This window comes from Photinus pyralis, unplaced genomic scaffold (assembly GCF_008802855.1).
Source record: "Photinus pyralis isolate 1611_PpyrPB1 unplaced genomic scaffold, Ppyr1.3 Ppyr1.4_LG7, whole genome shotgun sequence".
Classification (NCBI taxonomy): domain Eukaryota; kingdom Metazoa; phylum Arthropoda; class Insecta; order Coleoptera; family Lampyridae; genus Photinus; species Photinus pyralis.
The window spans coordinates 12434033-12461702 of record NW_022170738.1 but is presented as its reverse complement, the minus strand read 5'-3'; the positions used below and the strand labels follow the sequence as shown (position 1 = coordinate 12461702).

Here is a 27670-nt window from a genome sequence, read left to right as displayed (position 1 = left end):
CATCTTTGTATTGCTAGACTTTTAAAACATAGTTTTGATGCTGAATATAAAGAACAAAAGCCTCGATCTGCTCAAAATCAGTCACTTTGAGTTTCGTTTTTACCCAAAGAAGCCAATGCCTGAAGTGTAGAGGAGTTCCTTCTAAGAACTTGTTCCAAAAACTAATTTCAGCTTTGCCTTTAAAATCGCCTGTGACATTTGGCCCTGAAAGAGCATAAAGACCTGGAAGTGCTTCAGCTTTGAGTGGCCCAAGAGCCTCGTAAAGTGGTTGTAAAGGCATTTCACGACCCCTAGAGCCAATACATATAAACATGGTATTTTTAGATAATAATGGAGCTCGTCTTAGAGCCAGTACCAAAACATCAGCAGCTGGCGAAAAATTCTTACTGTTCATGTGAACTCTTTAAGTGGTTCATGTGAACTCTTAAGTGGTTCATATCGCCGCATATCACAGTACAAAGCATTGTATTTTTATAAGACAAACTATCTTTTCATTACTGCGCCTATTTCCTAAATTTTTTTAACAGTTTATTTGAAAACTGCTCAGATAGGTCAGAAAGGTAGATGCAATCTTTTAGTAGGAGCATTTGTACTTCCGCCATACCATCAATAACCGCAATGCTGAAACCCCTATCTAAATAATTTTTGTCTTCGTTATCACAACTTGATTCCTTGCTTCCAATTTCTTCTAAAAGGTGCATCATCTTACTTTTACCCTGTAGATAAATCATACATAGAACCGTCAGCGTAAAAAAGTGACCGTGGTATTACGCAGTAAGTTCGAAATTACCAATTATTTCTTTTAAATTGAAGTCGGGACAACTTCGGAAAATCAAGACGCACCTACAAAGCATACTATGGCCTTGCTTTAGTTGCACAACACCTTTTTTATATTTACCGTAGTTCTTTTTAACATGGATGTATTTAAGCTTAAACCAGAAAGAAGACTTTAAAGCTTCCCAAAAATTGGTTATTTTATTTTTTATCGTGTTTTCAACAAAGTCGTTTTCGATTTTTTTTCACCAATGTCTGACATAGCACATATATCTTTGCATTTGAATATCAAAAACAGGCAAAGGGGCGTCAAAAAATAGGTGGAAACTTCTGTGAAAAATCAGTTCCGAGTCTAATTTACAAAAGGCGAAGTTAACCGATTGTCCCAGAAAATGCCCACCTATTTTCGAACGCGCTGCGGGTAATTTATATTTTTTTATATTAAACCTATTAGGGGTTTATATTATTATGAATCTACAAACTATTTTCTAATCCTTAGGTAAAGGGGGTTGCAACCCCTATCTTATACTTCTAATAGTAAGTATTTCAATTACAGAACATACACAAAATTAACATTAATATCAAACTTGACGTAGAATTATATTTACATAAGTAAAATTATACAATATTAAAAATTGCAACCCTTCAGGTAGTGGGGGGTCTTCCTAATATTAATTTTTTAGTAAAACACAGTATTTTTATTTACTTAAGCAAGCATTAATCAATTTAACTAAAAAATTCAATTATTTAATAATGTATTTAAAAGGACAACATAAGGGTAGTTTTCACCCCTCTGCGACCTTTGCGAGATGCGCCCCATAGAAATTCGTATTCTACTCATTTTCCCGAAAATTTTGATGTATCGCATAATATTGCTTCACTTATTTGGACACGGGACCTAATATTTGTACAATTCAAAACACTGACTAATATACAGATACCATACCTGATAACTGATCTTGATAACATGTCGGGGTACAAAGAGGAGTAGTGTAGAAATCAATTCCTTTTGTTGAGACGCTTCATTAGAATAGGTGCAGAGGAGTTCCACCCTGTATACATAATTTAGGAGAAGGAAAATCTTAATTTGAACGGTCATGAAAAGAGCATAGTTTTTTGGTGTTATTTAATGCAGGTAATCACATTTTTTATAATTCGAGTTTTGTATAGAAATATACCTTTTGTAACTTGTAACCTCGGAAAGAATATTGTTTTATGATCTGAACTTCATTTTATTTCGTCCTGCGCGTCCAATTTTTAATATGAAAGTAAGTCCGACTACAATACAAGCAAAACACTTCAAAATGAGCACTTCTTTTCCCATTTAAACGCCATTATAACTGCAAAGGATTTTGTGGTCACAATGCTGTGCACGTCATATAAACCACCTTGGATGATAGTTCAGGACGGCTTGTTTCCAATAGGCTCACTAATATAAGGACTCTGCACGATCAGTTTAATTTTTGATTTTATCATTTTGCGTTTAAAGCAGTTTTTTTAATCTAGAACAAGTTGATGGAATTTGCAGGGGGCGCATTTCCCTAAAGGAAAGTTACGCACTTGGTTTCAATTTGTCTCTCTTTGTTAGTACTTGAGGGGTGTAGCATTATAAACCTTAGCAATGTTGTATGAAAATGACCTATTGAAATATGGGGTTGTAATAGTCCATATAAATAAAAACGAATGTCTGTATGACTCTTATGCCTTCCGAAATCGTTCATCAAATTGTAATCAAACGTTGGGGAATAGTTGGACGTATGCTCGCGAAGGTTTCTGATTTCGTAAAACACTTCGCAAAGTTACCATGGCAACGGGAATCGGGAAAAAGGTTTCTTTGTACTCCGAAAGCACTCGCACGGGAACGGGAAAAAATAGATACGCAACTTTGACTAATAGGCGGTATGAAATCGCCGGACGCCGGGAACGACTAGAAAAAAAGTAGGAAATAACAATCGTCTTAAGAGTTTTATGCAATTGTAATATAAAGGGTGTCCCAAAATGCACGCAAGAAGTAATCACTTTAGTACTAAACACCGGTCACCTACTTCTTAATTAATAATGGCGATTTATTAATGGTTAAAAAAACTATACACGATAGGATTATGTATGGAATAGCACATCTCTCTACGGCTTCTGATGGAATTTTCCATAAATGTGACTGAATTTTGTTGCCTTGCCTCGCTCTCAAAATTACCTCGGGCGTGAGGTGATCCTCGCCCTGCACCTCTGAATTCGAAATGAAAAACGGCGACCTTTCGAATACTTCTTCATGGGTCCAAAAACGTGGAAAACGATGATCGTTAAGCATGGTACTCCGTATAATCTTCACATTGTATTGGCCTCGCCGACGCCTCCATGCTGACACTGTCACTTGAAACAATTGTTAAACGAGCTACCCTAGTGGGCACTGCTAGCCGTGTACCTGACAGTACAACCCATTGACACGACTCTGTACCCATCTAATCACGCACAACTCCTGCGAACCGGGTTCATTTGACTAGCCCTAATGCTAATATATTAGGGTGAGTCAAACGAAAACCGGCTCACGGCCCACGGGAGTTGCGCGTGATTAGATGGGTAGAAGAGCGCATTTCTTTAAATGGACACCCTGTATATTATTCAATATTTCAATTCTTCTCTCAATTTTAAGCAAAATTTGTAATAAGTATAATGCAATCGTTTATGGGTTATCGAGTTGTGAAAATAAACGCAATTAACAAAAAACTATAATTAATTATTGTTCTTTATTCAATACATTTTAAAACAAAACCTTTTATTTTCAAAACTCTGAAACGATTGCATTTGGATATATTATGCTTCCTATAAATTATGCTCAAAACTGAGAGAATTGAAATATCGAATAATATACAGGGTGTTCCATTAAAAAATGCAATATTGGTGTGACACGCCTTTATGACCAATCCTGTATAATTAAAATTACTATTGCCTAGTAAACATTAAAGAACCTCAAATCTGTTATATAAAACTTTTTTTGATACCTTGTATATTTTCACCTTTAATAGACTTTTGCGAAAATGGTTTTTGTCCTCCAATTCTTTTAGACTGATGCATCTAAATAACGATTGGGCCTATGTGATTAATTAAACTATCTAAAAAGCGTATATCTGTTACTGCCACACCTCTAGTGTGCAAACTAAAAGCTCCAGAAAAATTCCCTTCAGCATCATACAGAAAAATGGGGTTTTTTAAGAGCTTTTATTTAATGCCACACAAAAACACATGAGGAAAATTAACGCACTGTAATCATTACACAATTTGTTTGCCCCGATACACCCCAAGACTTAATATATGTAATGGTGGATATTTGCCTAATCCTCTAACAAATAAAAATGTAAAATACTCATAGAAAATTAAAATTACAATAATAAATAATAAGCATTAACAATAATACATTGGTATCAAACATTAGCAGTATTCACATTGCAACTAACGTAGTTAGAATTGCAATCCTGGTACTCTTGAATATTAGGTAGAACTAAATCCTCCTCCTTAATGCACGCGCATCTAAACGAATCCGAGCCAGGTTCGTATAACTTTCTGGGAAATCCAATCCAACTTCTCTCTAAGCCACCACTGCGAAGCAAAGATATCAATGCATGACTTTGGGAAACACAACCACACCTTCTTTCGGTACACCACACTCTCGTGCCAGTGTCTGCATTCCACTCGATGTTGCAAGGCGGAAATTCGATTGCAACCAACTTTAGTTGCTCTTCATCACTCAGAGCATTCCTTATTAGATCGTTCACCTGTTTATGATACTGTGTCTCTTGGCCGTTGGTATCGTAATATCTTCCAATCACTTTGCCTAAGGGAAGTGATAACACCAAATTGCTAGCATCGGTTGAGACATACCCACTTTTGTATACTGCTTTTCGTAAAACTTCACCCAATTGTCTAAGGACAGCAGCTCTTTGTTTGTCAACCCAATAACATCATCGGAAGCTTCCGCGTCTTTAAATTTTCCGGTGACAAAGGACCGTGACGCATCACGACCTATCGCACACAAAACGGAACGTTCACTTCAATGTAAGCAATGCATACAGACCGACGAATACGTTGTACGTTTCTCCAGGCCCGTAATGCTTGCGTCCTTTTGATACATCGTAAACACTACCTAAGACTGCAAGATACAACCTGGGATTAGCTTCACCGTTGAATTCCTTCAATTCTTCCGGTGTCAATAAGTCTTCGGTTTTGCTCGATTTGTTAAGTATGCTATTTAAAAAAATTACGAACTGGTGATTGTAGATGCTTAATATTAAACCTAGCACTAAAACTGTAAAGGAAAGGGCAAGTTTAACTGTAGTCATTTTTTGAGGTTATGGATGAGAGTGACCGTATGACGTCACACGATCAGGGTGCGTATAACTAAATCCACATGGGAATAGTACACTGCCCCGTTATTGGGGTTGATTAATTAGCAAATTATTATGGGATGATTTGGATGTTAGATAGAAATTCAACGTGCTGAACAGTTTCATTTTTAACCGTGCAATCCTTGCCAAAAGTGATATAATTAGTAAGTAGATACGTTGTCTATAAATAGAATTATTTTTTACAGTAAAGTGCATTAGATTTATAATTTAATTACGAATACGAATTACAAGCACTAAAGTTTAATTATAAACATTTTTTCTAATCTACCACACTGTTTCCCCCAATGGCCTAATAATTAAAGGGGGTGCCCGAGGATCATCTTTAAACATAGCTTGCATTTGGATGTTGGAAGGAGTCTAGAACACTCAGGCACCTCTAAAAAAAGCTTTATGCTGGTCACTCTGCAAGCCTGTTGAGGGCCCAGAACAAGAGAGGGATAATAAATAAATAAAAAAAAGGGTGTAAAAAAACCTTGGTCCTAAGAACAAAAACAACATTTAAATGGATAAGGGCTAAGAATCCGACTGTCTTAGTATCACCCAGAGCTAAAGTGTTCCATATTTTGAAAAAAGCTTAGAATGCTTTGCAAAGACGTTACAGAAGGATCTGAAAAGGGTTTAAAACGTCTGGAATTGAAGCCACAAAATATTTATTTCAAAATCTACACTAAATTGTCTAATCTAAGGCACTTTGTAGTTTCGTTGCAATACCATTTTAGTAATACGCACACTGGTGCGTCCCAGCTGACCTCTCAAATTTCGGACGTTTCCCATGCTTCCTCCACGTGCGAATTTTGACGTCACGTCGTCTATCACCTATCACCATGCTTTGGATTAGGCAAGGACGTGCCCTGTGACCTTAATGACGTCGGGAATTCCTACATTTCGCAACACCTGCCTGGCAGTTATCAGTAAAATGAATCATAACGCGCGTGCCAATAATTGGAATTGGTTCAATTTAAAACCACATTCTCATTCAGGCTGTGACGTTATAGTAAGGAGCGCATTAAGAAAGGTACGCAAAAGCAAATCTAAACAAAAACTCAGCCCTTTTTTGTAGGTAAACAATGACGGTCTTCTCGAAAATCGTACTGTTCACACGACGACATCCCATCATACGAGGCATGTTAAGCTACGCAGTCTTGTGGCCGACATCTTGCATAATCCAACAATCTATCGCAGGAAAACGATGGAATAACTACGATTGGCACCAAGTTGCACGATTCGGTCTTTACGGTTCTTTTTTTATAGGCCCTACACTTTACGGTTGGGTCAGAATTAGCACAATACTGTGGCCAACAATCACAGTGAAAACGGCAATAACAAAGGTATCCACTTTGTTTTGTTATTCCAATTTAACGTTATATAATTGTAGGCTGTGGTAGAGCAACTCACCTATGGACCAGCAGCTTTAGTTAGTTTTTATTTTGGAATGAGTATGCTTAATAACAAAACTATCGACGAAGGTATACAAGAAATACGAATGAAATTTTGGCCCACCTACAAAGTGGGGGTTTGTGTATGGCCCGTTCTTCAAACCTTCAATTTTTTGGTGATCAAGGAACGCAACCGAGTTCCATTTGTAAGCATGTGCAGCTTGGTGTGGGGATGCTTTCTTTCATATATGGATAAAGTATCGCACGATGTAGAAGAGCAAAGGATACATCAATCGAATTCGTCTGTTCTACTCTCGAATTGACGTTTCTGGGGATTAGATAATTAGACATGTTGTACCTGGAAACAATTAAATAAGGGATGCTGGAGCAAATGTAAATAATTTAATGTAACTTATTGTTATATCACAATGATTGTGTGATACTGACGAAATAACTTATTATACATAGCCTAGCCAATCAGTATTAGAAAATTTATGTATTTTGTTATTTAAATTAAAAAAAAGTTCTTTAACTGATCTTTTACTTTTGCATTGAAAGTGTTTTCCAATTACAGTGAATGTTGGACACAGTCCGAAGGTCTTACTTAAAGAAAAGGCTTATAATTACTATTAGAGCTATCGAAAATTTTGAAAATGCAGAGATATTGGCATCAACTTCCTTATTTTAAATGGACGCCATATTGGATTTTTATGTTTTATTATAACGACATTCAAGAGACCTATAATATTCTATAAAAATTCACACAGGCCACCAAAGATTCACTCGAAGATTCATCTTTGATGATGAGATAGTTGGTATTGTGCAAAAAATATTTGCCTCCAACCGCCGCCTCTACATCTTTAATGAGACAAGTTATAACGTTGATTACTACCAATAGTCGGGGAGACATTTCTGAAAAGTGCATGTCTAACGGCGTTTTGTGCTACAAACTGGCAACAGACGGTTCTAGACTAATTGGCCCCCGCCGAAAACGATGCGCCCTGTTGCCAGACCCGATTTTCGCATTTAAGCCCTTAAATCCAAGATGGCGGGCGAAATTGCCGTTTTTCGGTTATTTCGAGTACACAAGGCGCGCCACTGAACGTTTTGGGTAGTTTAAGGGTAGAATATCATCTAGTACACACGTCGACATCGTTTAGGCACACTTTTGTATTATATTATTATATTGCCTAAATGCCAAAACTCCGTTTAAAAACGTCAAAAATGCAAAAATTCGTCATTTATATGTATTCATATGGTAAAGTTAACATTTAAGTATGTGGGGACCTCCAGCAGCGTCATATGCATGGGGCCTAAATATCAAGATGGCGCCTGGAAAGTTCAAAAACAGTGAAAAAGTCGTTCTTTTTGCCGTAGTTTTACTACACTGGCCACACATTTCCCATTTCGATGGCATGGAGCCATAATATGAGAATTGCGAATATAATTCTGGATGTTACACAACTGAAGGGCTTAACTGCGGAAGTGGGGACTCGTGTCCTATAAACTTTAACTATGGAACCAAGAGGCAGAAATTGGTTTGGGGGCGTAATTTGAGGGCAAATATATTAAAGCATGCTTCCCAAGTTTTCTTTGATTTTTTTAAATTAAAAGGTTAACACTTGGCAGTCGAAACTGTTTAGAATAATGAGCACTAATACTATGAAGAAGGTATTATGCAAGAATAAGAACGTTACAGAGTTAAACGTTGTCTCTTGAAGCACTGACGTTTTCTCTCTGGATTGTTTTTGGCATATTACACATAGACTAGGTACTGATTCATGCTGCATGGCCTAGGGAAAACTGAAACAGTCAAATGGAAGTCATCACCGCGAAAGAAGACATGAGCACCATCTACGATCAATAGAGATGTGGCCTAACGTTTGAATAGAGCATCTTCATGCGTTAGAATGTAATGTGATATCATGTTAAATTAGTATGAACGAGCTTAATGTTGATGTAAATGTTAGAGTGAGTCGCTAAATCCCAGGTTAAATCCCAAAAAGACACAAAACCTTCCCCATACTATTTTAATTTCGATTTTAATAGACAAATTGTAAAAGCCGCGACTAGTTTCGACCAACGGTCATCTTCTGGCTTAAGGAAATTACAGAATGAATCTTGTTAAAATATTTTAGAAGTACACAATGCAAAATTTGAAAGGCAGCATGGGGAAAAAACGATGACAATTAAACAATAACATTAAAAAATATCTTCTTTGAATGTAATCTTAGTTACATGATGTAAAATTAATCGACTTTTAATATTAAATGAAATATCGGGCGTAGGTGGAAGACGCCATCGAAGCGACACAGACGAACTTCAGGAGCGGCGCCGACGAAGATGCACAACAACACGCGAGTGCACTGATTGATAGTTTCGCGAATCCGTTCGGTTCGAGACGATAATTCCACCCCCCTCTCGTGGGGGTGTATTACGTCCGGGATGGCAGTCGCAATTACTCATAATAATGTTCCAGAACAGCGAACGTAAAGAGTGGCCAGTGTAGTAAAACTACGGCAAAAAGAACGACTTTTTCACTGTTTTTGGACTTTCCAGACGCCATCTTGATATTTAGGCCCCAGGCATATGGCGCTGCTGGAGGTCCCCACATACTTAAATGTTAACTTGACCATATGAATGCATATTGGACGCCGGTAACCGGTCAGGAAGAAAAAAAAATGATGAATTTTTGCATTTTTGACGTTTTTAAGCGGAGTTTAGGCATTTACGCCCTTAATAGGAATACGAAAGTGTGCCTAAACGGTGTCGTCGTGTGTACTAGATGTTATTCTACCCTTAAACTACCCAAAACGTTCAGTGGCTGCCTTGTGGGCTCGAAATAACCGAAAAAACGGCAATTTTGGCCGCCATCTTGGATTTAAGGGCTTAAATGTCAAAATCGGGTCTGGCAACAGGGCGCGTCGTTTTCAGCGAGGGCGAATTAGTCTAGAACCGCTTGTTGCCAGTTCGTAGCACAAAACGCCGTTAGACATGATTTAGAGAGCCTTTTTCAGAAATGTCTCCCTGACTACAATACTGATGGCCTTTTACAAATTTCACCTAAACTCCAAAACAGACTAGGGCGTGTTTACTTATAGTACAGTGCAATTAGACCCAAACCTCAACATCCAAAGTAAAAGTTTCCCTCCAACTGCAAATTGTTCTCAGTCCACAGACTCTTTGGTAAAAAGTTACACCATTTTAAGCGTCGGGTTTGGATGGGAGGGGGGAGGGAAGTTGGAAAATTAGTAGTTGTGATAATTTATTCTTAAATATTTAGAAAACTATACGATTTAGTGCGAAAAATGCTGTATACAAAAATAATCTACAGTAAATTGCAAACAAAAATGGCCTCGTATATAATCTTGCTAAATTGAACCGTTCCAGAGTTACGGAGGGTGTAACAGTAGAAATTTTCATCTTTTTTTTTTAGATTCTTTTGGAAAAAATATGAGATTATCACTAAGGAAACTATTTTTTTTTATTAAAACCGGTTCAAACAAATTGCACTTTAGTGACCGGTGGTATGTTACTGATAAGTCCTTGAAGGAACAATAACCTTACCACCTTCTCAAGGGGGGCCATTTTTTCAAGAGACTTCCACTATGAGGGACAGTAATTCCTGGGGAGTTGCAGGATGTGTTGTTATTGCTCTCAGGTGTTCGACAATCTTCCATCCCCACTTCAGCGGGTTCTTCTTCTCATGCAGCCACTGTTACACCTGATGGTAACTTCTAAATTAATGTTATACCTGGTATAGCTGCTGAAGTGGAGAGAAGCGCAGCCAACTTGAACAGTGAATGTATAGGATGCTTTGAAATGGCTTGCAAGTAAAGCCCACATTACATCTATCAACTAATTCACGAATTTGCCCATGGACAAATTCAAGGTTAAATTGTCAAGTGTAAAGTACTATAAATTCATCAATTTTCTCAATAATTTCTTCATGGGTTTGTTGGTGGATTCCTTGATGAATTAAGAACTCTAATTTTCGTCAATTTTCTGGTGATATTTTAGTAATTTTGTTGTTATTCCATGTATACCAATAGACGGCGGCATTTGTACTAATTTTGTAGGGTGTAGATTATAACCACACTTTTATTGAAAGCGTCCGTGGTATTGTACTTTTACAGTACCTACAGCAAATAAGTGTCAAGCACTGTAACAGCAACCCTCATAGCAACTACTGCTGCTTTAACTTTGGCTGCATTATTATGCCTTAACTTTGTTTTGCTGTTCATTAATCTAATAAGAATAGGTAACCTATGTAAACAGAGGGTTGTTTGTTTTGTTTAGGCGTTTGGTAATTTTTCTCAAAGTTGGCAATCCTTAACATAGACTAGAAAATTCATGGTTTTATTGACAAGTGTAAAGTGTTCTTAACACTGGTAACGAAAACAAGCCAGATCTTCAGTGTTCTTTACTTCAAACATAATTTCATTTTTCCAGAAAATCGAAAAAATACGAAAAATGTCTACTTTTACACCCTCCATAACTCTGGAATCGTTCACTTGAGCAAGATTATACAGAAGACTATTTTTGTTCACAATTTAATGTAGATTATTTTTGGATATCGTACTTTTCTCGCCAAACCCCATAGTTTTGTAAATATTTAAGAAAAACTCCAAAAACTACTAATTTACCAACTTTCCTCCCCCGTCCCATTCAAACCCGACGCTTAAATTGGTGTAAATTTTTACCAAACAATATGTGGACTGTACAGAACAATTTGCAGTTAATGGGAAACTTTTACTTTGGATGTTGAGGTTAAGCCGTTTTTTCGACTAATTGCACCGTACTATTATGGAACCCTTTGATTGAATAAGATATTCAAATGTGCATCACCAAGTAAGACTTATTGTCAATTGACAGTCTTGCTCCATCTCCTACCCCAGCTAGCTCGCAGATACGACCATTGCTATAATATAATTAATTAACTACTATGTTACACTGTATTGAAGCAAACTTCACTCTCGAGTGTGTTCTGATGCTAAAAAGGATCCATCCTAATCGTTACCAAATCCGCCATGTGTAACGTCTGGATAAGTCACTTATTTACGTACGAAGTATGTGTTGGTGATTTGAGGTGGGGATGAAACCCACTACATTAAATAAGAGACAAACTTGTATAAAATATATTTTTTCAAGAAATACAAAACAAAATATAACGTTATTATCAATTAATACACAGCCATTACACTAAACATGTATTTTAATTTGTTTATAAGTACTACAATTCGATATCTAAAAGACCAAGATTAACGAATTCGTCTATCAAATCGTCAGCGTCATCGGCAATGCTTTTTGCAACTTGTAACAAGTTACGATCATTTTTATTTGTTATATTATAATCGGCACCATGTTCGAGTAATAACTTTACGGTGCTTACATTCTTACATAAAACCGCTAGGAATAAAGGCGTATCACCGTCACGGTTAATCGCGTTTAAATCGACCCCCTTCTGTATCAAATCGGTAACAATGGCATCGTCGCCCAATTCGGCGGCATAATGCATGTACGAAAACCTAAAATTTCCCTCATCGAGCGACGCTCCGCGTGACAGCAGTAGTTTTATCATACCGGCGTGTTTGTCAATACACGCACGACGTAGGGGAGTTTCACGTTCGTTGTTTTCGCGATTTATGTCTAACCCTTCGTCTAAAAGAAGGTTGGTCACATCTTCGTACTCTGCCGATACGGCGTAGTGCAGGCAGGAGTTTCCAGTTTCGTAGCTAACTACGTGAAGATCCGCTCCTTTTGCAATTAAATAGTCGACAGCCTTCCTGCACTTCTCTCTCAAAGCAGCAATAATAAGCGGTTCGCTTTCGGATAATCGATAATTAATATCCATGCCCTTTGCTAGTAGCATATCGAGAACATCTGTATCATTCAGATGCACCACTAAATCTAGCCAAGTGTCATAGTTTGTACGACACCAAATATCCGCTCCATTGTCAATCAGCACCTTCACTACATTCAAGTGTTTTTCTCTAAGCGCGGCTAGGTATGCATTACCGTCATAGTGAGGCTGATCAATTTTAACCCCTTTCGATATGAAGTGACAAACTAAATCTTCATACCCAGCTTTGGCGGCGTAAAATAAACATGAGCCATTGTTGTTATCGAATGCTTCATAATCTGCCACACCTTTTTCCAGTAGCACTTTAGCATGTTGTAGTTTTTCACATTTCAGCGCCTTTAATAAGGGAGTTTCACCCGATAAATTCCTACAGTTGACATCTGCACCTCTGTCAATTAGCGTTGATAGAATTGCAACATCGCATTTGGGAATTGTGTTATGCAGACAGGAATCGTAGGCATTATCCCGAATGTGCACATTGGCACCTCTTTCCAATAGAAGTTTTGCGATATCGTTCAAGCCGGAATCGAGGGCTAGAAGAAGGGGAGTATTGCCTTGTTGGTCCTGTTCGTTGATGTCCATGCCCAGGTCTAGTAAGTCACCGATGACGTCGACGTTTTGGGAGATTGCAAAGTGCAAATTGGAACCGCATTGTTTTCTGATGTGAACATCGGCATTTTTTGCTAGCATCATCTTCGCATATGTCGTGCTGGCCTTTTCTAAGGCCATCGTGAATGGGGTAAAGCCTGTATTCGACTGCTGGTCAATATTAATACCCTTCTCTAATAAGTCGACGACATAGTCGTTGTTCTCTTCGACAACTTTTAATAAACAGTTTTCTCCGAAGCGGTTCACTTGATGGACGTTGGCGCCAGAAGACACCAACAACTTTATGATATTCACGTAACCTTTGCTTATAGCCAGATCTAAGCAGTCGTCGCCTTGCGCATTTTTCTTGTGTATATCCAGTCCAGCTTCCATCAGATACTTTACAAGTTCTTCTGCGCCCACCTTAACAGCGTAGTGAATAGAACTATTACCCCCAGCATCTTCAATATGTATATCGGCACCGTAGGCGATTAGCAACTGTGCAGAATGCGTGTAAGCTTCTTCCAGAGCGTACAATAACGGCGTAAGCCCGTCAGCGTTCTTCAAATTAAGGGCACAACGTTCTACAAAGAGAAACAGTACCTCTTCGGAGCAACGCACGGCGTAATGCAAACAGGAATTTCCCGTCTTATTGACGATATTTGGATCGGCTCCATATTCCAGTAACAACGTTATCATGTTTACGTTTCCATTCTCCACCGCTGCCATCAGAATAGTGTTACCGTTCGAGTTAATCTCGTTCACGTTTCTGTCCTTTGCTAGGATTTGCCGCACTAGATTTTCGCACCCATTTTTGACGGCGACAAAAAGCATGGTTTCTCCAGTTTCATTTTCGGAGGTGCAGTCGCTGTAGTCGATCAATATTTCGGTCAAGGCGAAACATTTCCAATCCATCGAGGTAAATATGGCGGAGGTAATGGCTTTCGTGCTCTTGAGGATGTCAGTCTTATCAAGCAATGCTTTCAATGTACGTTTGCAATTATTTTCTATGGCGCAGTATAAAGGCGTTCTACCGTAGGTGGTCGGCGAAGTGGGGTCAGCACCGTGAGATAGCAATAACTGAACTGTTGAGAAATTTTGGTATTGCACAGCGAAAAGTAATGGAGTTGCGCCGTCTTGTTGCTTAATGTTAACGTCACAACCTTCCTGCAACATTTTCGACACCATTTCATTCCAACCGAACTGGGCAAAGTAATGCAAACAACTGTCCGATGTGTGTTCGTGACAATCTGCTCCTTCGGCCAACAGGAGTTTAGCAGTGTTCAATTTCTCCCTCTTTAACGCCAACAGTAAGGGAGTTTCACCGTTAGAATTCAACTCGTTAATATCATAACCGTTATGTAAAAGGGCAGATACAATTTTGTTGTCCCCAAATTCGGCGGCACAGTGTAAGTACTGGCGGTCTGTGCGTCCTTGCGATATAATCTTTGCGAATATCAATTTTACGACGTTCACCTGAGAACTATCCATGGCTAAGCGTAATGGAGTAAAACGATCGTGGTTTTCATGATGGATATCGGCACCGCTCGCTATCAGCTCAGCAACGAGTTCCTCCCAACCATTCTCGGCTGCCACTCCCAGAAAGGAGGTGAGATTGCCATTGAACGTGTCGATAGGTGCTCCTTTCGACATCAGCAGTTTGACTGTAGTAAAATTTTTTCTGGAAGCCGCCGCAAATAGCGCCGTATCGTGGTATTCAGAATTTTTGTTAATATCAAAACCTTCGTCTAGTATTAACGAGACAATGTCATCCATTTCGTACTGGGCTGCATGGTGGAGAGGGTAGCCATTCCATTCGTCCCCCAGGTGAACATTGGCCCCTTTAGATAGCAGTAATTTCGCCGCTTCTCTTTTTTGGTTTGATATCGTATATTTCAAAGCGGTGTTGGAACCATCTAAATAGTCTATTTGGGCTCCTTTGTCTAACAGTAAGTTGATAACGTCAAGATATTGCGATTCCGCAGCAGAAGTAAGAGAAGACCATCCCCATTCGGTTGTCAAATTGGCATCCGCGCCATGTTGTATTAGAGTTATCGCAACCTGCCTGTGGTTGTTGGTAAGCGCTTGCAATAGAGGAGTTGAACCAGATTTACTCAATTGATTTACGTCACCGCCGCGTTGCAGTATTTGTGACACCAGCTCATTAGAGCCATAGGTACAGGCAGCATGCAAGCATGATCCGTGATCGTCGCTTGATGGTAAGTCAGTGCTCGCATTATGGTCAAGTAGCAATTGAGCAATGTGAAAACGATTGGATGTTACCGCGAGAAGTAGAGGTGAATCGCCTGCTACACTAACGGCGTCGATTTCACAGCCTTTCGAGAGAAGTTGACGGACAATTCTGGCATCACCAAGTTCGGCGGCGAGGTGCAGACAAGTGAGTCCCGAATCATTCGGGGTTTTTACATCAATGTCCGACGACAGGAGGTAATCGACAATTCCGATCTGAGACTGTTTCAATGCAAGCATAAGTAGGGTATTTCCATCTCGTTTATTTACATCAAAAAGATTTTTAAAAATGTGGATTTCTCCATTTTTTACTGCGGAAAATAGAGCCGTGGGATCATCATCCGTAACAGTATTAGTGGACAATATGGAAAGTATATTGCCGTGTCCTAAGCGGCGAGCTCGCGAAATCGGGGTGTCTCCATGGTTATTTATAGCGTTAACGTTGGCACCATTTTTAAGCAAGAGTGTAATTAGATCATCATCAACGCCCACCATAATGGCACTATGTAAACAGGTATTATCGTTGCGATCTGTAATGTTAGGATCCGCTCCCTTGGATAGGAGCAGTTGATTTATGCTGCCAGTACGCCCCCTTTTGATCGCGAAATGTAACGGCGTATCCCCCTCGTTATTTTGCAAGTTAATATTAGCGGATGTGCCGAATAGCATTTCTACAATTTCATCGTAGCCCTTCTCCGCGGCTAAATGTAATAGTGAGTTTCCGGTTTCATTGTCAATTACAGTGGTATCGCCTCCATTATCAAGGAGTATCTTTGTAGTGCTACGTTTCACGTACCAATGTTTAAGGAGGACTAAGAGGGGGGTTTCTCCGTTGTGGTTTTTCTTATTGACATCCGCACCTTTGTCAATCAATTCAAGTAGCAAGCCATCTTGTGCATACTGAGCTGCGTAATGGATAGCTGAAAGTCCCCATTTATTTTCCGCAAAAATATCAGCGCCATTCGCAGTTAGGATCTTAATGACAACTTCACATTGCCTTTCTATCGCGACCATAAGAGGCGTTGTGCCATTATTGTCTCCTTTATTAACATCAAGACCTAGTCTAAGGAGATCCTCTACTAAAGTCGGCAATGTCACAGCGAGATGCAAACATGAGAGTCCATTCGAATTCACCACATTAACGTCGGCACCATTTTTTATTAAAAGCCCGACAATACCAATTGCTGCGTTGTTAATGGCCGTAATCAGTGGTGTGTCTCCGTCGCCATTGGCATGATTAACTAAACAACCATTTGCTATCAAACTTGTTACCACACTTCTCAGAGAGTAGTTTGACGCGTGATGTAAACCATTGCATCCGCTGTGATCTGTAATATTGGGATTTGCACCTCTGTTTAATAGCAGCAACACCGTATTTAAATGTTGCGACACTAGCGCCAATTTCAATGGTGTTTCGCCTTCATTATTTTGTTTATCAATATCGGAAGATTTGTCCAACAGGTTTACGACCACGTTGTTTAGGCCGCATTGGGCCGCATAATGCAAGCAGGACATGCCCAACTTATCCGAATCATTCACTCTAGCTCCCCTAGAAAGCAGCAACGTTGCTATTCTTACGCGTTCAGATTTCAAAGCTAAAAGAAGAGGTGTTTCGCCATCGCTGTTGGTTTGGTTTACATTAACGCGATAGTGTATCAATTCCAAGGTGGTTTTGTAATCATCCGTTTTCGCAGCGTAGTGCAGACAAGAGTTACCGGATTTATTTACAACGTGGACATCGGCATGATATTCCAGTAGCTCTCTGACGATATTGGTACAGTTGTACTGGAGCGCCAACAGTAAGGGGGTGTCTCCGTTTTTATTTGGTATATTTACGTCGAGGCATCGGTCCCGAGATATACTGGTCTGAGGCGAGAAAAACAGCGAGTAGTATTTGTCAGGCAGGAATAGTTCGGCGCTCTGCTCACAGTGGTGCTTTAACGCGTGGTGAAAGGGAGTGTCGCCTTCCTTGTTTTGTATGCTAATATCTGCGCCTTTCGATATCAGTTTCCTTACGAGAGGCGTACCAAAATTTTGGCAGGCTATATGTAGTGCAGTATTGCCAAGAGCGTCGGTTATATTTATTTTAGCCCTAGCCGCTAGAAGCGTGTCAACATTATCCATGCGTTTATTCATTACAGCTGCATGGAGAGGAGTATAGGAACCGTTACCCAAATTGTTGATCATGGCGCCATCTTTCAACAGGTCCAGGATATTTTGCTTGTTACCAAAGGCAGCAGCCAGCTGTAGATGTGCGAAGAACTTGGCGCCCACTTTTTTTAATTCGAGTTTCTCCATTAGGTGACTTAGGGTCCTCACGTCGTAGCTCGAGAGGTAGTGTTCGAAATTCTGTTCCGTAACTTCATTAAGGTTCAAGTGATGTACCACCACATCAAACCTATTGTTTTCTCTCAATTGTTCGACAGTCACCCGGACGCAAATGATGTATTTAAGTAGGGTTTTGAATAAGTGTTTGTAATCAGTAACGTGACCACAGTAATTGATATAATTCCCCAGTTCAGCTAGATCTATATATGCATTGTTCGTCAAATGTGGCGCCTTCTCGCAGATTGCATTTGCAACAGCTAAACAACTACTGTTAATTGCATACTCGAGTGGAGAATATTCTAACAGCGTGTCGGTGGCCTTGAGCGCCTTCGTATCTGCTAACCTTACGATACTCACAAAATTGTCCTCAATATTAATATTACGAATTATGTCAGTTTTTGGGTGGGGGACTCCATACAATGCAGCAATGTGCACGATGTTGCGGCCTCCTCCATCAGTTTCATTAAATTGAAAAGTCGGGGATGAGATTACCTCGTCAATTTTACCTTGGATCAATGCGGTATGTAGTGGAAAATTCTTCGCCAACATTAGATCAAACATTCGAAATATGTTGGCATACTTTTCCATGTAGCGAGATCGTTTCTGATTGAAGACTTTTACCAAATTACTGTGAACGTTTTCGGCCATCCACTTTGCGATCACGTAATGTACGAAGATGGGGTAAGGAAAATCGCTTTCTGTTGCCACAAGCTCCTGTAGAATGTGGACCTTCACATAATCGAAGCCGTGCAAGTCGCTCTCGTCAAACACGCTTTGAAATGCTAAGCCAAACAGGTGGGGAAGAATCTTAGTTTTGCAATATCCGTGTTTGTCAACGAGATATGTAAGATACCATGCCAAAAATTCGTCAAAAAAATTAAGCAAAACAAATTCCTCTTCGATTCGCAATCCGCCAGTCACACAAAAGTGTTTAAACCTCTCAGTGTAAATGTCAGCAATAAACTTTAGGTACAAAGGGGAATCGAGAAATGCGTCAATTTTTGTTCTAACAACCCTTAGTAGAGTATTTACAAAATCATTGGTAGCTACATTACGGTTACAAAATTGGCTAAAATACTTGGTTAAAAAATCATGCTGATTTTGGGCACTGAATGGTTTTGTGACCGTCGCAATGGTACCAAGACGTTCTGTAAGCTGCACAGCATTATTGGGACGTACCGGTAACCATGTGTTCAAATTGTTTCTTTGCAGGAATTCAAGGAATTCGACAACCTCATTAAAATGCGTGTGAGCTATTGCATCATACCGGTCCAGAAGTAAATGAATTTTTTTCGAATCGACAAATTGTTTAAAAATCTTCTGTGCCAGTTCTGATTTAACCTCTTGCTTGAATAACTGGTATACGTGGTCTAATGTAGGTTTGTGATTGAAAATGTACTGTTGTAAGTCGACGGTGATCACCCACTCCTCAGGTACACTCAGCGCAATATAATCCAGCAAAGTGGATTTTCCCATTGATGAATCTATGATGATGTGTACACTATGCTTGTTGCCGACTAAATGACGAAAATCACACGTCAAATTGTATTCTTGTGATGCTTCAAACTGGCGTAACTTTTCCACACAACCCCAAGAGCCGGTCCACTCCAACCAATTCTCCCCATGCGACACTACAAAGTGTACCGAACGATTTTCACTTCGCGCCTTCTCGATCATACCATGCTCATCTGTGTCAACAATCACATTGGGCAAACATTTTAAAGTTCTTAACGGCAGATTAACGGAACCCCCTTCATTTTTCACAACGAACAGTTCATTCCTCAAGTCGTTAACGACATCCAGTCGAAGAATGATTTTCAAAAATGACCTTTCGATAAAATAAGGAGGTAGCTCCTTATAATAATAGTCCATAACAAAATTGTTCGTAATTAAACTAATAATATCACTAGCATGCAACGATCTCAACAATGCGGGATCCACCAAATCTCCCAAATTGGCCAAAAACTTCCCTTGCAAGCTGACTTTACACCCCAACAACTGCCTTACATGGTCATAATCCAAGTGGAACACAGTGTCACAATGATCAGCCACTGTTAACACAGTAACCCTTATATTACCAGAAGCAGCCTCTACAATACTAACAATACTGTTCACATCATCCGATGTTCTTGCCAAAGTTAACAAGGAAATTTGTCCAGTGAACCACAACTTCTTGTAAGCCAACTCGGATGCATCACCGAAGTTGGCAATGACACCAATAGTGTGTGCTTTTAAAAATGTGTCACTTACAAAATTGGAATTGACAAAAACAAATGATTCACCACAAGTGACAGAATTCCAAAAATCGTTACACTTCCAACTGTCAATATCAAACGCTAAATCTACTTTGTACTTGCATATAAATAACTCTAACAAAGCGCATTTCGCCTCTTCCTTGGTAAAATTCTCACTTTCTTTAACATAAGCGTAAAATCGGTCTAAAATATACTGGGAATGAAACGACCCAAGATTGTAGTGACTAGCAAATACCTGTAAAGCTCGACTATTACTTAAACGTAAATTTGAAGGCACTTGATCAATAAAAACGCAGCCTTCTCCACCCGTAACAACACTGCGCAAATTTGTGAAATTTAGGAAGTTAAATTTGTCATCGTGCAGCTCGGTTAAATTGAGATTGTCCGTTGCGCAATTTGTGTAAATAAAATAATTAGCGTTCCGGCTTACACATTCTGAACAGCTACTCAAAAACAAACCTCCCTCGTCGAAATCTCGCTGGCTAAACTTTCGAGTTGCAGGAAGGTGATGAAGGCAAATTACACAGGTTTCCTGATCGTCATCCAGAATTAGATGAACATTGTTGTCATGGGAAATAAGCTTGAAGTCTAGTTGATCTTGTGGGAGACATCGCAGCAGTAAAAGCTCGAGGAATTGGTACTTATCCATTTGCTGCCGTACCTATTCATTAAGGTTATTAAATGGCATAGGGAATTCAGGAGGCTTACCTCTGGATCGAGACTCGTGTGTTCATCCATTGTCTTGAAAGTAACCCACTGAAGTGGCCTTTGTCAATTGTAGAAGATGCAGATGTACGAAATGAGCAGTTTATAGGAAAGGAATGCACGCTGAACCTAATTATTTCACATCTTAGCACTCACGTTGAAAAATTATGTGCACAGACAGCAACGATTGAACCTTTTTGAGTTACTCTTGCACACTTATACGTTCCACAACTAGAAGTAATATTGCACAATATTTCCAAAATTTTAAAGAAGAGTGGGAAACTTGGTACTTAGGATGACGAATTTGGAAGTGGCAAACAGCACCTTGGAATTCAGTGTGGCCAACCGAGGAATACGGACAGGTTCCACCTGTCATTGATTATACAGTGTGTATAATTAAGGCTCATCTGTAGTCAATCCGCCATATTGGAAAAACAGCTAAACTTTCTTATGAAATGCTGCTTTTGTAGTTGAAGTCTAACAAATTCTCGATAGTGGATTGCAATGATGAAAAGAACGGCGGTACTTAAAAAAGTTGAAATATTGGTCTTAGTTTTTTAGGAAGATCGATGAATAGAAAAATCGTTTTTTGTAAATAACAGCCGTTGTAATGAGGGTAGAAAAACGTACAGCACCAATTTGGAAATCCGACAGTATTTCTTACGGCGGTACTTAAAGATATTATTTCCATCTATTATGATAAGGCATTTATTTTAAAAAATGAGTTACGCGATTTTCAGAAAAGAGCGCAACGTTAACATAAAGGTAGGCAACTCAAATTGCACTTAAAACCCCTAAGGCGATATCTCATTACTTGCAAGGGAAAACAAGAGAAACTACCTACCTGGCATTATCCTGGCACATTGTTACCTCGTTCCTAATGACATGGATTATATAATTAACTAATGTTTATTTTTTTTTATAGAAATACTTTATTTCTAAAACATTTTTCATTCTATCTAGATTCTTCAAGAAATTTGTTTAGGAAGGTATCAAATAGTAGCCCCATTTTTTTAGCTCAACCCAAGCGAAATACGACCACTTATGTGTTTTACATACATATTGAGACGATTATACCAATAATTTGGTGGCTTCTTGTCGCAATTCAGGTGTGATGTAAAAATGTGACTCCTTTTTGTTTTTTTAACATTTTGTACCACGAAACTGCTTATCTACGCGCACAAAAACATTAAGAGTCTTCTTTACCTAAGCGCAACTTTTTTACATTATAGTGTATAGATGATTATAGCTGCAAGAGATATTCTTGCTTTGTCAACTCTTGTCTTGGTCCTTAGTTAGTTCCCACCGACACTGTGCAGCGGCGCCACTTGTTACACTCAAATTGTTGATTTAACGCCCGCCAAGATACAGACTTTATTTACAAAAATTATGATTTCATTTTTTGGGGTCATGTTTAGAAGTAACTTATCTAAAAAACTGTCGGTTTACTTTTTCCATAAATCGTCTTGATCGAGAGTAAAAAAATAAAACAGATCAGCGCAATAGTCGGTGCGAAACATCTAATCTTTAAACAATCTGTATTCAGTTGCTATAAACTTTAAAAAAAAAATAGTCCGAACATTTTGTAGATAAAGGTCTAAATTTATACAATAGTTCTTAAAAAAAATTGTTTTTGTAAAAACAAATAGAGTTTTTATGGCGGGCCCTCTTATGGAAATTTACATTGGGTGCAGTGGGTACAGAAGACTCTTAAAAAAGTGTGGTAGGGCGGGACAAACGTATGACCTCAACATAAGGAGAAAGCACAATACCGCAATTCCTATGTAGTATCCTAACAAAATACTTCAGAAGTCTCAATCAGCATCAATTCAAAAGTAAAGTTTGTCAAGTTAGCGAGACACCACCAAAATGAATATCCGTATCAAAAAAAAAGCGGCATAATTCGTTGGTTTTCCCGGTAATTAGTGGCAGATATAAAAAAGTCTCGCACTTTTAACAAATTTCGGACTATTTACTTTTTCCGTTTGAGTACCTATGCCTTTTGATAGAGTCCCGCAATCTTCACATCAACTTTGCTGCGATTTTTTTAAATTTCCATTACTACGTGGCAACAGAAAACGGTATGTTCTATACTGTGTAATTGTTTGCGTTTTGCCCGTTCGCCCGGGCCCACTTTTTTTGAACTACTTTTAGGGGAATGGTAATATATAATAGTAGTTTTTGGAATAAGTAGCCTATACCTTGGAGGTCCGCCAGACGGCCATCACGTTTAGTTGTTTTAAGGCCCCCCTCTTTTTTACCCTTATCAAAATAGGGAGTTCGGGGAAGAGAGGGACTAGTTTTATCCATACTCTAATGAAAGGTCTCAACAAAAGGAATCCATTTCTACCTCTTCGACGCCTCATCGTGATCGGTTATAATTTTTATCTCTATAGCGAATTGCCGGAGGAGGTACTCACAAAGGGCGATTGGGACGTCTGGAACAAATATATCAACACGATAAGAGCGAATACAGTTTGTCGGAGGAGAGGCAGAATGAATCTATTGGTGAAATTGAAGCGAATATCTTGACAACGAAGAGCCTTATAACCCGCCATTTATAATTGTTTCAATATGATCTGATATCAACAAGGATGAAAAGATGTATTCGTTAAAAAAAATAGAGGAATGCTCAATTTCAATTTTCACTACCGAATTATGGATTTAAAAAACCGAATTATGATACCGCACAAACGATACCAATATCGATACTTACAGACCAAAAGGTGTAAATTCGATTGCTTGATGTCCATGTGATATCTCATGCTTTTTGGTGCCGAATATGGTTCTACCCACAAAAATGGAAGATAGGTTGCAATGACAATATGTAGACATGTGTTATTGTGTTAGTTACATTTTTACCAGCAGTTTTGTCTGTTCGGAAAAAACCTTCATGGGCCGTGCATAAATAAAAAGAATACGCTAACTGTAGGTACAATTATTTTTTGAAAAGATAAGAACTTTTTTTAAATAAGTAAAAATAATCTAGTAATTATAAAAATGTCTACATCAAATTTGATCAGTAAAATTGTTAAAACAAATATCAGGAAATAATAATAAGGGGTAATTAACAATGTATTGGGAAATGTTAGCAAATATTGCCAATTTTCTCCACTAATTACCTTAGAATCAAGTAATTTACAGATTTACATTATAGACAAATGGAGTAAAAGGAACAGGTATTTGTGTAGCTTCATTCAAATATTGACTACACCTTTTCAATACACTTTTTTACATAATTAGTCCTTGATCATTATACCTAGTCTATTGTGTTTAACAATAAATGAAGAAAATATGCAAAACTGAAAAGGATAGAATTATACCGTTTTCGCACTCCACGAATATACGTAGAAATGTGTATTGTTGGTGGTCTAACCAATTGCAATAACATTGAAATGCAAATTGACTTGACTTGATAGTGTATAAAGTATTTAAGTAACCTTCAACGATAAACACTTTTTCGGAAGCTGGTTGTGATGTTTCGATTTTACATGGGCTTGGAGATGGTTATTTATTATTATTATTATATTATAGATTATACCTAGTTCCTCACACTGTCTTCAATTTAAACACAATGACATTCATTGAATGCACCCATTTCTTTTTAGATTCTAACCACAAAATCGCAAAAACTAACCCTATCCCAAAAGCAAAAATTTAAAATTTAAACATTCGTTAAACCTGGGCAAAATCAAAACACGAATTTTTAATTTAAGGTACAAAAACCTTGGACATTCACAAATGGGGTGATTCTTTGACACACTAACACCATTTTTTTTTGTTGACGTTGTGTGTTTACAAAGTTCACAATGCCCAACACTGATACTTTATTATCGGAAAAATGCGGCGCCTTGGGAAGGACGATAATTTATCAAAAGAATTCAGGTAAGGCGTCTTGTGCAGATCTGATAATTACACCGCTTTTCAGTTACCAACAAAGTAATTAGGTTGAATACGTCCAATTCGTTAGCCACATCTGTTGTCGATAGAGTTAAGGACCTAGCTCGAGACGTCTTTCTTCCTCACGGTTATCCCGATAGTGTCAGCGGCGACTACTTGGAATACCAAGTGTGGGATACAATTCAGGCATTTTGCAGTACAATTACAGGAACATTTACAACTCAAGCGATTCTAAAGAGTGTCGGAGTGGGCGATGCGGAAGCGACTCCATTTGCAGCCGCATTAACGTGGGTTATGAAAGATGGTACTGGAATGCTGGGTCGGATTGTATTCGCATGGTGGAAAGGGTAAGGCAGCTTATTACAAATATCAACTTTCGCATAACCTGCAATTTTACTTTAGAAACAGTCTAGATGCTGATTGTAAAAAGTGGAGGCTATGCGCAGACATTTTAAATGATGGCGCTATGTTCTTAGAACTATTAGCTCCATATGTCGGTCACTTTTCTCTTCAGATTTTGTGTGTTACGACCTCGATGAAGGCTGTTGTAAGTCTTAGGGGGGTTAGAGAAAGCGTAGGTTTATCTTTTCAATGCAGGTTGGTGTTGCTGGAGGTGCAACAAGGGCGTCAATAACGCAACATCAAGCAATTCAAGGTAACATGGCTGATGTGTCTGCGAAGGATGGCAGTCAGGAGACATGTGTTAACCTGATTGCAAGCATTGTAGGCATTTTCCTACTTGCAGTCGTTACTGACTGGCGGTAAGTTAAACAGAAGTAATGATGGTACTAGACTAGAGAGGCAACACTTGCATAATTTTGATTTCCAAGAATGGGTTGACTCCACCCACAGGAAAATGTGTTTTGTCAATTTATTTGTAATGGAAATGAATTTGTTTTATGACATCAAAAACTATTGATCTATCTAATGTAGTACAATCACTGACGGAGCTCACGTCTTGTATACCGAGTTTTCAGATGGGAGTGGATTGTGTTCTTTCTGTTTGTCGGAGTTCACCTGGTGGCGAATTATTTCGCAGTATGCTCGCTTAATTTGCCACATTTAAACACAGCTCGTTTAAATCACGTCTTAAACACATACTTGCATTATGACACAGTGCCACAACCTACAATAGTCAACAAGAATGAGTCTGTCATCATCGGTTTCGGACCAGCCAGTAAGTCACACTGCTACTTGGTAAACTCTCATTTTAAACAGTTTCAGATTTATGTGGATTTAAAATAAAATTAGGGCAATCTGTTAAGAGATTGCCTGCGACTGTAACAGCTTTTGAATTGTCTTTCTTAGTAGATATGTATAAGAACTCAAAGTATTTAGTTGTACCTGATGTTAAAAGCCGAATTATGTATGTTATTTTAGAAAAAGGCGAAAGTGTAGAGGATGCTATTGGTGCATACTTTCACACGGTCCTTTTAGGGATTGCCACTTGTTATTATAACCAGGAGAACTCTGTAAAGTTACAACCAGTAGAGATACTCTTATTTTACTCTCGCTTTTAGAATGTCTATGCCAATAGGCATTTGAACCATACGACGTCCGTGACTCGACTCCACACTGCCTTAAAATCGCACCAAAAAATTGTCGTTCATAAGAATGAGAAGCTTCCAATAGATGCCTTGAAAACATTTTTCACTTTTGCACAACAGGAAGTGGCCATGTTCTTTGTGGCACTTCGAACAAATGGTAAGATTTTACGTGAGTAATTGAATTTTATTATTGCCCATTTCTAGGTTGGAATTTAAATACTCATTCTATTGAAATTGGAGGATGGAGAGGACAGTGGAAGGATTTACTAACACGGTCGCCTGTACACCATCCACCCTTTGGTCGGCAAAAAACTGAATAATACAAATTTATGAGCACTTGTTATCGGTTGAAGGGAGATTTGATAAATATTGTTGATTTTTAATAAGAATTGTATATTGTTTATATTTGTTCTTTAAGATATAATTATTTTTTTCACATTTCAAAGTTGGCGTATTCTTACCAACAGACCGATGGATCCCTAAACTTTGTTATCCCGTTGTTACTTGTTATGTTTAGCAAGGTGTTATCTCAATAAGTTAATTGGCAACAAATGTCTCATTATGCTGTGATGAACAGAAGAGCTGTTAGGCAAAGAGATGTGGAAGCACCAAGGCGCAAGGCACCATTGGATACAGTGTGCAATAGTGTCTAAATATGATGGTGAGACCTATCCAGAAACATATGCGTTGATCAAAAAGTGTAATTTGTTCCTAACTATATAAACAAATATCGCATGCAGGTGACAAAAGAAAAAGTTGTAGTTTTGTTTATGCATTTGATGGCAAACTTCCCATTGATCCGCCACTGGTGAGTGCGTTACTGCAACCACAGTCATTGTACTGCAACAGTGTTGTCACGGTTTCTAACCCTTTTGTTTTCTTAGGTTAGGACTGTCCGAATTACACAATTTGTAAACAATTAAGGACTTAATACAAATGAATCCCGAAGAAGTAGAATTTCTCGGAGAAAAGCAACTAATTAGCATAATCCCAACCTTTAATAGTAGCACGATACATTTAGTGTCTGGAGACATCGGACCCTTTCGTGCAAGTCTTCCAGTTAATGTCCCTTTATGGGTAGCAGTCAATTTGAAGCAGCAACGTAAATGCAAAATTCAGCCGCCAGACTGGATGGATGTCGAGCAATTAGAATTGTTAAAAGAAGCCGAAAAGGCTTCCAGGTACAGTTTACTTTTGTCGAGGGGATTCTTGAATAAATTTGTAGAAACTTTGTCAAAATGCCGAGTGAACACTACATGATTGAGGGTAAATTGTTGCTCAGCATAGCCACGGATGATATCGCACGTGCTGATGAAGTTCGAACAATAATAAAAGATATTTGGGATATACGCATGGCTAAGCTAAGATCGTCTGTTAACACATTGATAACTGGAAAATCATATGGTAATGTAGATAATCTAACGATAATGGAAATTAATAGTATGCGTCCCCTTATACCACATGCAATGGATCAAATACATCGCATGAAAATGGTTAGTAGTGGTGTCGTTATTAAGTTAAAAGTTACCCTCTATGTTTCAGGAACGACCACGCTTTAGCACTCCATCTCAAAGTACCTCATTAGGTTTATTAAACTCATCAACTGTAATTTCAACATTTAAATAATATTGTAATTTAAATAATAAATGTTCTATTTAATTTGACATGTGTATTCCCTCCAAAT

At 38.5% G+C, this 27670-nt stretch overlaps 5 protein-coding genes across 7 annotated transcripts; 3 read left to right on the top strand and 2 right to left on the bottom strand.

Moving 5' to 3' along the window:
* Positions 1-4019: 4019 nt before the first annotated feature.
* LOC116176951 (neuferricin) lies at positions 4020-5602 on the bottom strand. 2 transcript variants are annotated; one of them, XM_031495799.1, is made up of 4 exons: positions 4844-5602; positions 4651-4791; positions 4417-4603; positions 4020-4368 (listed from the first exon to the last, which is right to left on the bottom strand). In XM_031495799.1, exons 1-4 carry the CDS (start codon positions 5106-5108, stop codon positions 4194-4196), a joined length of 768 nt encoding a protein of 255 aa, XP_031351659.1. In that variant the 5' UTR covers positions 5109-5602; the 3' UTR covers positions 4020-4193. The 2 variants fall into 2 exon arrangements, with proteins under 2 accessions (XP_031351659.1, XP_031351658.1); XM_031495798.1 differs by having other exon boundaries at positions 4020-4603.
* A 433-nt stretch (positions 5603-6035) lies between these two features.
* LOC116176952 (mpv17-like protein) lies at positions 6036-6915 on the top strand. Its single transcript, XM_031495800.1, has 3 exons — positions 6036-6189; positions 6235-6502; positions 6550-6915. Exons 2-3 carry the CDS (start codon positions 6242-6244, stop codon positions 6871-6873), a joined length of 585 nt encoding a protein of 194 aa, XP_031351660.1. The 5' UTR covers positions 6036-6189; positions 6235-6241; the 3' UTR covers positions 6874-6915.
* A 4379-nt stretch (positions 6916-11294) lies between these two features.
* Positions 11295-20853, bottom strand: LOC116175404. Its single transcript, XM_031493512.1, has 2 exons — positions 20543-20853; positions 11295-20495 (listed from the first exon to the last, which is right to left on the bottom strand). The coding sequence occupies exons 1-2, from the start codon at positions 20570-20572 to the stop codon at positions 11784-11786; spliced, it is 8742 nt and encodes a 2913-aa protein (XP_031349372.1). The 5' UTR covers positions 20573-20853; the 3' UTR covers positions 11295-11783.
* Positions 20854-24130: 3277 nt separating this feature from the next.
* Positions 24131-26431, top strand: LOC116175958 (RUS1 family protein C16orf58). 2 transcript variants are annotated; one of them, XM_031494350.1, is made up of 8 exons: positions 24131-24424; positions 24468-24786; positions 24842-24986; positions 25037-25200; positions 25417-25616; positions 25658-25911; positions 25960-26143; positions 26191-26431. In XM_031494350.1, the coding sequence occupies exons 1-8, from the start codon at positions 24349-24351 to the stop codon at positions 26304-26306; spliced, it is 1458 nt and encodes a 485-aa protein (XP_031350210.1). In that variant the 5' UTR covers positions 24131-24348; the 3' UTR covers positions 26307-26431. The 2 variants fall into 2 exon arrangements, with proteins under 2 accessions (XP_031350210.1, XP_031350211.1); XM_031494351.1 differs by lacking the exon at positions 26191-26431 and having other exon boundaries at positions 25658-25769; positions 25820-25911; positions 25960-26101.
* A 314-nt stretch (positions 26432-26745) lies between these two features.
* On the top strand, positions 26746-27650 carry LOC116175959 (probable DNA replication complex GINS protein PSF2). Its single transcript, XM_031494352.1, has 3 exons — positions 26746-27167; positions 27212-27479; positions 27529-27650. Exons 1-3 carry the CDS (start codon positions 26923-26925, stop codon positions 27610-27612), a joined length of 597 nt encoding a protein of 198 aa, XP_031350212.1. The 5' UTR covers positions 26746-26922; the 3' UTR covers positions 27613-27650.
* The last annotated feature ends 20 nt before the right edge of the window (positions 27651-27670 follow it).